The following is a 12,924-nucleotide window of genomic DNA, read 5'->3' on the forward strand; positions in this document are numbered from 1 at the left end:
AATTAGATTTGGATGATTGAAAGGACCTCGTATTAGAAGGTCCTGCCTCAGAGGCAGAGTCCATGGTGGAAGAGATGACATGTCCACTAGGTCTGCATACCAGGTCCTGCGTGGCCACGCAGGCGCTATCAGAATCACCGATGCTCTCTCCTGTTTGATTTTGGCAATCAGTCGAGGGAGCAGAGGAAACGGTGGAAACACATAAGCCAGGTTGAAGAACCAAGGAGCTGCTAGAGCATCTATCAGCGTTGCTCCCGGGTCCCTGGACCTGGATCCGTAACAAGGAAGCTTGGCGTTCTGGCGAGACGCCATGAGATCCAGTTCTGGTTTGCCCCAACGATGGACCAGTTGAGCAAATACCTCCGGATGGAGTTCCCACTCCCCCGGATGAAAAGTCTGACGACTTAGAAAATCCGCCTCCCAGTTCTCTACGCCTGGGATGTGGATCGCTGACAGGTGGCAAGAGTGAGACTCTGCCCAGCGAATTATCTTTGAGACTTCTAACATCGCTAGGGAACTCCTGGTTCCCCCTTGATGGTTGATGTAAGCCACAGTCGTGATGTTGTCCGACTGAAATCTGATGAACCTCAGTGTTGCTAACTGAGACCAAGCTAGAAGAGCATTGAATATTGCTCTTAACTCCAGTTATTGGGAGGAGTTTCTCCTCCTGAGTCCACGATCCCTGAGCCTTCAGGGAGTTCCAGACTGCGCCCCAACCTAGAAGGCTGGTATCTGTTGTTACAATCGTCCAATCTGGCCTGCGAAAGGTCATACCCTTGGACAGATGGACCCGAGAAAGCCACCAGAGAAGAGAATCTCTGGTCTCTTGATCCAGATTTAGTAGAGGGGACAAATCTGAGTAATCCCCATTCCACTGACTTAGCATGCATAATTGCAGCGGTCTGAGATGCAGGCGCGCAAATGGCATTATGTCCATTGCCGCTACCATTAAGCCGATTACTTCCATGCACTGAGTCACTGACGGGCGTGGAATGGAATGAAGGACACGGCAAGCATTTAGAAGTTTTGATAACCTGGACTCCGTCAGGTAAATTTTCATCTCTACAGAATCTATAAGAGTCCCTAGGAAGGAGACTCTTGTGAGTGGTGATAGAGAACTCTTTTCCACGTTCACTTTCCACCCATGCGACCTCAGAAATGCCAGAACTATCTCTGTATGAGACTTGGCAATTTGAAAGCTTGACGCCTGTATCAGGATGTCGTCTAGATACGGAGCCACCGCTATGCCTCGCGGTCTTAGAACCGCCAGAAGTGAGCCCAGAACCTTTGTAAAAATTCTCGGGGCAGTGGCCAACCCGAAGGGAAGAGCTACAAATTGGTAATGCCTGTCTAGAAAGGCAAACCTTAGGAACCGATGATGATCTTTGTGAATCGGTATGTGAAGGTAGGCATCCTTTAAGTCCACTGTGGTCATGTACTGACCCTCTTGGATCATGGGTAGGATGGTCCGAATAGTTTCCATTTTGAATGATGGAACTCTGAGGAATTTGTTTAAGATCTTTAGATCCAAGATTGGTCTGAAGGTTCCCTCTTTCTTGGGAACCACAAACAGATTTGAATAAAATCCCTGTCCTTGTTCCGTCCGCGGAACTGGATGGATCACTCCCATTACTAGGAGGTCTTGCACACAGCTTAGGAATGCCTCTTTCTTTATCTGGTTTGATGATAACCTTGAAAGATGAAATCTCCCTTGTGGAGGAGAAGCTTTGAAGTCCAGAAGATATCCCTGAGATATCATCTCCAACGCCCAGGGATCCTGAACATCTCTTGCCCACGCCTGGGCGAAGAGAGAAAGTCTGCTCCCGACTAGATCCGTTTCCGGATAGGGGGCCGTTCCTTCATGCTGTCTTGGGGGCAGCAGCAGGCTTCCTGGCCTGCTTGCCCTTGTTCCAGGACTGGTTAGGTTTCCAGGCCTGTCTGGAATGAGCAACAGTTCCCTCTTGTTTTGAAGCGGAGGAAGTTGATGCTGCTCCTGCCTTGAAATTTCGAAAGGCACGAAAATTAGACTGTTTGGCCTTTGATTTGGCCCTGTCCTGAGGAAGGGTATGACCCTTGCCTCCAGTAATGTCAGCAATAATTTCCTTCAAGCCAGGCCCGAATAAGGTCTGCCTCTTGAAAGGAATGTTGATTAATTTAGACTTTGAAGTCAAGTCAGCTGACCAGGATTTAAGCCATAGCGCCCTACGCGCCTGGATGGCGAATCCGGAATTCTTAGCCGTTAGTTTAGTCAAATGAACAATGGCATCAGAAACAAATAAGTTAGCTAGCTTAAGCGTTCTAAGCTTGTCAATTTCATTCAATGGAGCTGTCTGGATGGCCTCTTCCAGGGCCTCAAACCAGAATGCCGCCGCAGCAGTGACAGGCGCAATGCATGCAAGGGGCTGTAAAATAAAACCTTGTTGAATAAACATTTTCTTAAGGTAACCCTCCAATTTTTTATCCATTGGATCTAAAAAATCACAACTGTCCTCAACCGGGATAGTGGTACGCTTTGCTAAAGTAGAAACTGCTCCCTCCACCTTAGGGACCGTCTGCCATAAGTCCCGTGTAGTGGCGTCTATTGGAAACATTTTTCTAAATATAGGAGGTGGGGAAAAGGGCACACCGGGTCTATCCCACTCCTTGCTAATAATTTCTGTAAGCCTTTTAGGTATAGGAAAAACGTCAGTACACACCGGCACCGCATAGTATCTATCCAGCCTACACAATTTCTCTGGAATTGCAACTGTGTTACAGTCATTCAGAGCAGCTAATACCTCCCCAAGCAATACACGGAGGTTCTCAAGCTTAAATTTAAAATTAGAAATCTCTGAATCAGGTTTCCCCGAGTCAGAGATGTCACCCACAGACTGAAGCTCTCCGTCCTCATGTTCTGCATACTGTGACGCAGTATCAGACATGGCTCTAACAGCATTTGCGCGCTCTGTATCTCTCCTAACCCCAGAGCTATCGCGCTTGCCTCTTAATTCAGGCAATCTAGATAATACCTCTGACAGGGTATTATTCATGATTGCAGCCATGTCCTGCAAGGTAATCGCTATGGGCGTCCCTGATGTAATTGGCGCCATATTAGCGTGCGTCCCCTGAGCGGGAGGCGAAGGGTCTGACACGTGGGGAGAGTTAGTCGGCATAACTTCCCCCTCGACAGAACCCTCTGGTGATAATTCTTTTATAGATAAAGACTGATCTTTACTGTTTAAGGTGAAATCAATACATTTAGTACACATTCTCCTATGGGGTTCCACCATGGCTTTCAAACATAATGAACAAGTAGGTTCCTCTGTGTCAGACATGTTTAAACAGACTAGCAATGAGACTAGCAAGCTTGGAAAACACTTTAAAACAAGTTTACAAGCAATATAAAAAACGTTACTGCGCCTTTAAGAAACCCAAATTTCCCCAAATTTTGAAATAACAGTGAAAAAATGCAGTTACACTAACAAAATTTTTACAGTGTATGTAATAAGTTAGCAGAGCATTGCACCCACTTACAAATGGATGATTAACCCCTTAATACCAAAAACGGAATAACAAATGACAAACACGTTTTTTAAACAGTCACAACAACTGCCACAGCTCTACTGTGGCTTTTTACCTCCCTCAATACGACTTTTGAAGCCTTTTGAGCCCTTCAGAGAAGTCCTGGATCATGCAGGAAGAAGCTGGATGTCTGTGTCTGTAATTTTTGCTGTGCAAAAAAACGCCAAAATAGGCCCCTCCCACTCATATTACAACAGTGGGAAGCCTCAGGGAACTGTTTCTAGGCAAAATTCAAGCCAGCCATGTGGAAAAAACTAGGCCCCAATAAGTTTTATCACCAAACATATGTAAAAAACGATTAAACATGCCAGCAAACATTTTAAAATACACTTTTATAAGAGTATGTATCTCTATTAATAAGCCTGATACCAGTCGCTATCACTGCATTTAAGGCTTTACTTACATTACTTCAGCAGCATTTTCTAGCAAATTCCATCCCTAGAAAAATATTTTAACTGCACATACCTTATTGCAGGAAAACCTGCACGCTATTCCCCCTCTGAAGTTACCTCACTCCTCAGAATATGTGAGAACAGCAAAGGATCTTAGTTACTTCTGCTAAGATCATAGAAAACGCAGGCAGATTCTTCTTCTAAATACTGCCTGAGATAAACAGTACACTCCGGTACCATTTAAAAATAACAAACTTTTGATTGAAGAAATAAACTAAGTATAAAACACCACAGTCCTCTTACAACCTCCATCTTAGTTGAGAGTTGCAAGAGAATGACTGGATATGGCAGTGAGGGGAGGAGCTATATAGCAGCTCTGCTGTGGGTGATCCTCTTGCAACTTCCTGTTGGGAAGGAGAATATCCCACAAGTAATGGATGATCCGTGGACTGGATACACTTAACAAGAGAAAGAGTGCTAACACCTCATTAAATTAGAAGATAGTTATATGTGGTAGTAGATGTATTACAACAGGGTGAAGTGAATATTGCTATACATAATCTCACTTTATTAAACAGAATTAAGACACACTGATGTTTGAAAACACAAACTCTGACACAAAGTAATTGCTGAGTGGGAAAATCAAGTACAGTGAAATGGATTGTTTGTAATAACACACTGGCTAAATACAGCATATGAAGGATTAATAATTATTAGGGCTATAGTTGAGGTCTGATGCTAGTATGAGGCTAATACATCTTTATCCAATCCAATCGGTTGGGTATATCAGTCACACATGCAGAGAAGCAGTCACACAAAATTCCCTGTTGTAACGTCTCAACTAAACTCCTATAGCGGGAGTTGTATTTACGATGATCTTGCCCTGTGCTTGTTATTAATATCAAAAACCATATAAGGTGGCCAGAGTTAGCGGTCACATATACAAAAATATAATAATTCAACCACACACGTAAGTATCCTAATTGCGGTCAGAGTAAGCTGATTAAAATGAGAGAGACAACGCTCTCAGAAGCCGGTCCCCTTTTCCATCAGCCTCCTAGATAGTGAAGTCCGAGAACACATTTCCACTAGGCTAGAACACAATGCTGGCATGCTTTACACCACTCCAGCCAACACTTATTGTACATGTTAATGTGAAGCTTGTGTAGGAGACCCATTTCAAAAAGCTCGCAACATACAGTTCTTGAACTGATGTTGATTCTAGAGGAAGTCTGGAACTCTGTAGTGAGTGGTGCAACAGATAAATGTTATGTGCTATGCGCTTCAGCACTTAGAGGCTCTGCTCTAGGAGCTTTCGTGGTCTACCACAACATGGCTGGGTAGATTATGAACCTGTTTTCCAACCCACAGTCTACACCATCTTAAATTTTCAGTTACAAAAGAAAATTATGAAAAAAAAAGTTAATGAAACCGCCGAGTATAGCTGCAGTAGCACTATGTTATTGGTTTTCCTTCTGTACCTGCAGCTGTTACAGACAGCTCTGCCATCTTGTTTTATCCCGTGACATATCAGTCTTGTTTTATCCCGTGACATATCAGTCTTGTTTTATCCCGTGACATATCAGTCATGTCGCATCCCGTGACATATCAGTCATGTCGCATCCCGTGACATATCAGTCATGTCGCATCCCGTGACATATCAGTCATGTCGCATCCCGTGACATAATAGTCATGTCGCATCCCGTGACATATCAGTCATGTTACTGGGTGTACCTTGAAAATTGGATTAGCTTGCAATATATAGAAAGCAGAACAGTTTTTTACATAACAAATAAAAAAAAGGTCTAATATAGAGAATTGCAGCCACTGTAAAAACATATAGCTCCTGCTCTGTATTGTGCACACTAAACGGCACCACTTCACAAAGGTTATTCTAGTACCCTGTGACTGAAGATGTAGAACGTCCCTAGCTAGCACTAATGAAGGGTTAAAAATAAGTAGCCATGCTACTGTACTTGTACCAAGCAGTGTCATGTCCCTTTAATTTTGAAAGGGTTAAGATTTGTTTTATAACCTACAATCATGTTAATAAAACCTGCAATAGCACAATCTAAATCTGGAAAATGTAAAGAAATAAATACCGTAAAAGTAAGGCAGAAAAGCTCTTCTAAGTTGTCTTCTGTATAGTCCAACAGTTGTTGCAGACTTCTGCAATACAAAACACATAGACAGTATCAATAATGTGTGATATGGTGTAAGGACCAAACAATAACAAGTTGTATCTTATTGTCACTTCTGCAATACAAAACACATAGACAGTATCAATAATGTGTGATATGGTGTAAGGACCAAACAATAACAAGTTGTATCTTATTGTCACTTCTGCAATACAAAACACATAGACAGTATCAATAATGTGTGATATATTGTAAGGACCAAACAATAACAAGTTGTATCTTCTTATTGTCACTTCTGCAATACAAAACACATAGACAGTATCAATAATGTGTGATATGGTGTAAGGACCAAACAATAACAAGTTGTATCTTCTTATTGTCACTTCTGCAATACAAAACACATAGACAGTATCAATAATGTGTGATATATTGTAAGGACCAAACAATAACAAGTTGTATCTTCTTATTGTCACTTCTGCAATACAAAACATAATGTGTGATATTGTGTAAGGACCAAACAATAAGTTGTATCTTATTGTCACTTCTGCAATACAAAACATAATGTGTGATATAGTGTAAGGACCAAACAATAAGTTGTATCTTATTGTCACTTCTGCAATACAAAACATAATGTGTGATATAGTGTAAGGACAAAACAATAACAAGTTGTATCTTATTGTCACTTCTGCAATACAAAACATAATGTGTGATATGGTGTAAGGACCAAACAATAACAAGTTGTATCTTATTGTCACTTCTGCAATACAAAACATAATGTGTGATATAGCGTAAGGACCAAACAATAACAAGTTGTATCTTATTGTCACTTCTGCAATACAAAACATAATGTGTGATATAGTGTAATGACCAAACAATAACAAGTTGTATCTTATTGTCTCTTCTGCAATACAAAACATAATGTGTGATATAGCGTAAGGACCAAACAATAACAAGTTGTATCTTATTGTCACTTCTGCAATACAAAACATAATGTGTGATATTGTGTAAGGACCAAACAATAACAAGTTGTATCTTATTGTCACTTCTGCAATACAAAACATAATGTGTGATATAGTGTAAGGACCAAACAATAACAAGTTGTATCTTATTGTCACTTCTGCAATACAAAACATAATGTATGATATAGTGTAAGGACCAAACAATAACAAGTTGTATCTCTTATTGTCACTTCTGCAATACAAAACATAATGTGTGATATAGTGTAAGGACCAAACAATAACAAGTTGTATCTTATTGTCACTTCTGAAATACAAAACATAATGTGTGATATAGTGTAAGGACCAAACAATAACAAGTTGTATCTTATTGTCACTTCTGCAATACAAAACATAATGTGTGATATTGTGTAAGGACAAAACAATAACAAGTTGTATCTTATTGTCACTTCTGCAATACAAAACATAATGTGTGATATAGCGTAAGGACTAAACAATAACAAGTTGTATCTTATTGTCACTTCTGCAATACAAAACATAATGTGTGATATAGTGTAAGGACTAAACAATAACAAGTTGTATCTTATTGTCACTTCTGCAATACAAAACATAATGTGTGATATAGTGTAAGGACCAAACAATAACAAGTTGTATCTTCTTATTGTCACTTCTGCAATACAAAACATAATGTGTGATATAGTGTAAGGACAAAACAATAACAAGTTGTATCTTATTGTCACTTCTGCAATACAAAACATAATGTGTGATATAGTGTAAGGACCAAACAATAACAAGTTGTATCTTATTGTCACTTCTGCAATACAAAACATAATGTGTGATATAGCGTAAGGACCAAACAATAACAAGTTGTATCTTATTGTCACTTCTGCAATACAAAACATAATGTGTGATATTGTGTAAGGACCAAACAATAAGTTGTATCTTATTGTCACTTCTGCAATACAAAACATAATGTGTGATATAGTGTAAGGACCAAACAATAACAAGTTGTATCTCTTATTGTCACTTCTGCAATACAAAACATAATGTGTGATATAGTGTAAGGACCAAACAATAACAAGTTGTATCTTATTGTCACTTCTGCAATACAAAACATAATGTGTGATATAGCGTAAGGACTAAACAATAACAAGTTGTATCTTATTGTCACTTCTGCAATACAAAACGTAATGTGTGATATTGTGTAAGGACCAAACAATAACAAGTTGTATCTTATTGTCACTTCTGCAATACAAAACATAATGTGTGATATAGTGTAAGGACCAAACAATAACAAGTTGTATCTTATTTTCACTTCTGAAATACAAAACATAATGTGTGATATAGTGTAAGGACAAAACAATAACAAGTTGTATCTTATTGTCACTTCTGCAATACAAAACATAATGTGTGATATAGTGTAAGGACCAAACAATAACAAGTTGTATCTTCTTATTGTCACTTCTGCAATACAAAACATAATGTGTGATATAGCGTAAGGACTAAACAATAACAAGTTGTATCTTATTGTCACTTCTGAAATACAAAACATAATGTGTGATATAGTGTAAGGACCAAACAATAACAAGTTGTATTTTATTGTCACTTCTGCAATACAAAACATAATGTGTGATATAGCGTAAGGACTAAACAATAACAAGTTGTATCTTATTGTCACTTCTGCAATACAAAACATAATGTGTGATATAGTGTAAGGACCAAACAATAACAAGTTGCATCTTATTGTCACTTCTGCAATACAAAACATAATGTGTGATATAGCGTAAGGACCAAACAATAACAAGTTGTATCTTATTGTCACTTCTGCAATACAAAACATAATGTGTGATATAGCGTAAGGACCAAACAATAACAAGTTGCATCTTATTGTCACTTCTGCAATACAAAACATAATGTGTGATATAGTGTAAGGACCAAACAATAACAAGTTGTATCTTATTGTCACTTCTGCAATACAAAACATAATGTGTTATATAGTGTAAGGACCAAACAATAACAAGTTGTATCTTATTGTCACTTCTGCAATACAAAACATAATGTGTGATATAGTGTAAGGACCAAACAATAACAAGTTGTATCTTATTGTCACTTCTGCAATACAAAACATAATGTGTGATATAGTGTAAGGACCAAACAATAACAAGTTGTATCTTATTGTCACTTCTGCAATACAAAACATAATGTGTGATATAGCGTAAGGACCAAACAATAACAAGTTGTATCTTATTGTCACTTCTGCAATACAAAACATAATGTGTGATATAGTGTAAGGACCAAACAATAACAAGTTGTATCTTATTGTCACTTCTGCAATACAAAACATAATGTGTGATATAGTGTAAGGACAAAACAATAACAAGTTGTATCTTATTGTCACTTCTGCAATACAAAACATAATGTGTGATATAGTGTAAGGACCAAACAATAACAAGTTGTATCTTATTGTCACTTCTGCAATACAAAACATAATGTGTGATATAGCGTAAGGACCAAACAATAACAAGTTGCATCTTATTGTCACTTCTGCAATACAAAACATGTGTGATATAGCGTAAGGACCAAACAATAACAAGTTGTATCTTATTGTCACTTCTGCAATACAAAACATAATGTGTGATATAGTGTAAGGACCAAACAATAACAAGTTGTATCTTATTGTCACTTCTGCAATACAAAACATAATGTGTGATATTGTGTAAGGACAAAACAATAACAAGTTGTATCTTATTGTCACTTCTGCAATACAAAACATAATGTGTGATATTGTGTAAGGACAAAACAATAACAAGTTGTATCTTATTGTCACTTCTGCAATACAAAACATAATGTGTGATATAGTGTAAGGACAAAACAATAACAAGTTGTATCTTATTGTCACTTCTGCAATACAAAAAATAATGTGTGATATAGTGTAAGGACCAAACAATAACAAGTTGTATCTTCTTATTGTCACTTCTGCAATACAAAACATAATGTGTGATATAGTGTAAGGACCAAACAATAACAAGTTGTATCTTCTTATTGTCACTTCTGCAATACAAAACATAATGTGTGATATAGCGTAAGGACCAAACAATAACAAGTTGTATCTTATTGTCACTTCTGCAATACAAAACATAATGTGTGATATAGTGTAAGGACCAAACAATAACAAGTTGTATCTTATTGTCACTTCTGCAATACAAAACATAATGTGTGATATTGTGTAAGGACTAAACAATAACAAGTTGTATCTTATTGTCACTTCTGCAATACAAAACATAATGTGTGATATAGTGTAAGGACCAAACAATAACAAGTTGTATCTTATTGTCACTTCTGCAATACAAAACATAATGTGTGATATTGTGTAAGGACCAAACAATAACAAGTTGTATCTTATTGTCACTTCTGCAATACAAAACATAATGTGTGATATTGTGTAAGGACCAAACAATAACAAGTTGTATCTTATTGTCACTTCTGCAATACAAAACATAATGTGTGATATAGTGTAAGGACTAAACAATAACAAGTTGTATCTTATTGTCACTTCTGCAATACAAAACATAATGTGTGATATAGTGTAAGGACCAAACAATAACAAGTTGTATCTTATTGTCACTTCTGCAATACAAAACATAATGTGTGATATTGTGTAAGGACTAAACAATAACAAGTTGTATCTTATTGTCACTTCTGCAATACAAAACATAATGTGTGATATAGTGTAAGGACCAAACAATAACAAGTTGTATCTTATTGTCACTTCTGCAATACAAAACATAATGTGTGATATTGTCACTTCTGCAATACAAAACATAATGTGTGATATAGTGTAAGGACTAAACAATACCAAGTTGTATCTTATTGTCACTTCTGCAATACAAAACATAATGTGTGATATTGTGTAAGGACAAAACAATAACAAGTTGTATCTTATTGTCACTTCTGCAATACAAAACATAATGTGTGATATTGTGTAAGGACAAAACAATAACAAGTTGTATATTATTGTCACTGTGTGATATAGTGCAAGGACCAAACAATAAGTTGTATCTTATTGTCACTTCTGCAATACAAAACATAATGTGTGATATAGTGTAAGGACCAAACAATAACAAGTTGTATCTTATTGTCACTTCTGCAATACAAAACATAATGTGTGATATAGTGTAAGGACCAAACAATAACAAGTTGTATCTTATTGTCACTTCTGCAATACAAAACATAATGTGTGATATAGCGTAAGGACCAAACAATAACAAGTTGCATCTTATTGTCACTTCTGCAATACAAAACATAATGTGTGATATAGTGTAAGGACCAAACAATAACAAGTTGCATCTTATTGTCACTTCTGCAATACAAAACATGTGTGATATAGCGTAAGGACCAAACAATAACAAGTTGTATCTTATTGTCACTTCTGCAATACAAAACATAATGTGTGATATAGTGTAAGGACCAAACAATAACAAGTTGTATCTTATTGTCACTTCTGCAATACAAAACATAATGTGTGATATTGTGTAAGGACCAAACAATAACAAGTTGTATCTTATTGTCACTTCTGCAATACAAAACATAATGTGTGATATTGTGTAAGGACAAAACAATAACAAGTTGTATCTTATTGTCACTTCTGCAATACAAAACATAATGTGTGATATAGTGTAAGGACCAAACAATAACAAGTTGTATCTTCTTATTGTCACTTCTGCAATACAAAACATAATGTGTGATATAGTGTAAGGACCAAACAATAACAAGTTGTATCTTCTTATTGTCACTTCTGCAATACAAAACATAATGTGTGATATAGCGTAAGGACCAAACAATAACAAGTTGTATCTTATTGTCACTTCTGCAATACAAAACATAATGTGTGATATTGTGTAAGGACAAAACAATAACAAGTTGTATCTTATTGTCACTTCTGCAATACAAAACATAATGTGTGATATAGTGTAAGGACCAAACAATAACAAGTTGTATCTTCTTATTGTCACTTCTGCAATACAAAACATAATGTGTGATATAGTGTAAGGACCAAACAATAACAAGTTGTATCTTCTTATTGTCACTTCTGCAATACAAAACATAATGTGTGATATAGCGTAAGGACCAAACAATAACAAGTTGTATCTTATTGTCACTTCTGCAATACAAAACATAATGTGTGATATAGTGTAAGGACCAAACAATAACAAGTTGTATCTTATTGTCACTTCTGCAATACAAAACATAATGTGTGATATTGTGTAAGGACTAAACAATAACAAGTTGTATCTTATTGTCACTTCTGCAATACAAAACATAATGTGTGATATAGTGTAAGGACCAAACAATAACAAGTTGTATCTTATTGTCACTTCTGCAATACAAAACATAATGTGTGATATAGTGTAAGGACTAAACAATAACAAGTTGTATCTTATTGTCACTTCTGCAATACAAAACATAATGTGTGATATTGTGTAAGGACCAAACAATAACAAGTTGTATCTTATTGTCACTTCTGCAATACAAAACATAATGTGTGATATAGTGTAAGGACTAAACAATAACAAGTTGTATCTTATTGTCACTTCTGCAATACAAAACATAATGTGTGATATAGTGTAAGGACCAAACAATAACAAGTTGTATCTTATTGTCACTTCTGCAATACAAAACATAATGTGTGATATTGTGTAAGGACTAAACAATAACAAGTTGTATCTTATTGTCACTTCTGCAATACAAAACATAATGTGTGATATAGTGTAAGGACCAAACAATAACAAGTTGTATCTTATTGTCACTTCTGCAATACAAAACATAATGTGTGATATTGTCACTTCTGCAATACAAAACATAATGTGTGATATAGTG

At 36.7% G+C, this 12,924-nt stretch overlaps 1 protein-coding gene across 1 annotated transcript in view; it reads right to left on the bottom strand.

Moving 5' to 3' along the window:
* The window catches only part of HERC4 (HECT and RLD domain containing E3 ubiquitin protein ligase 4), a gene marked incomplete at its 5' end in the record, with an annotated part of 748,563 nt that overhangs the window by 191,558 nt on the left and 544,081 nt on the right, over positions 1-12,924 (bottom strand). The window contains 1 exon segment of the mRNA XM_053691837.1: positions 6,056-6,122. Within this exon segment, the coding sequence (XP_053547812.1) occupies positions 6,056-6,122 (67 nt within the window).

Source organism: Bombina bombina, chromosome 9, assembly GCF_027579735.1.
Source record: "Bombina bombina isolate aBomBom1 chromosome 9, aBomBom1.pri, whole genome shotgun sequence".
Lineage (NCBI taxonomy): Eukaryota > Metazoa > Chordata > Amphibia > Anura > Bombinatoridae > Bombina > Bombina bombina.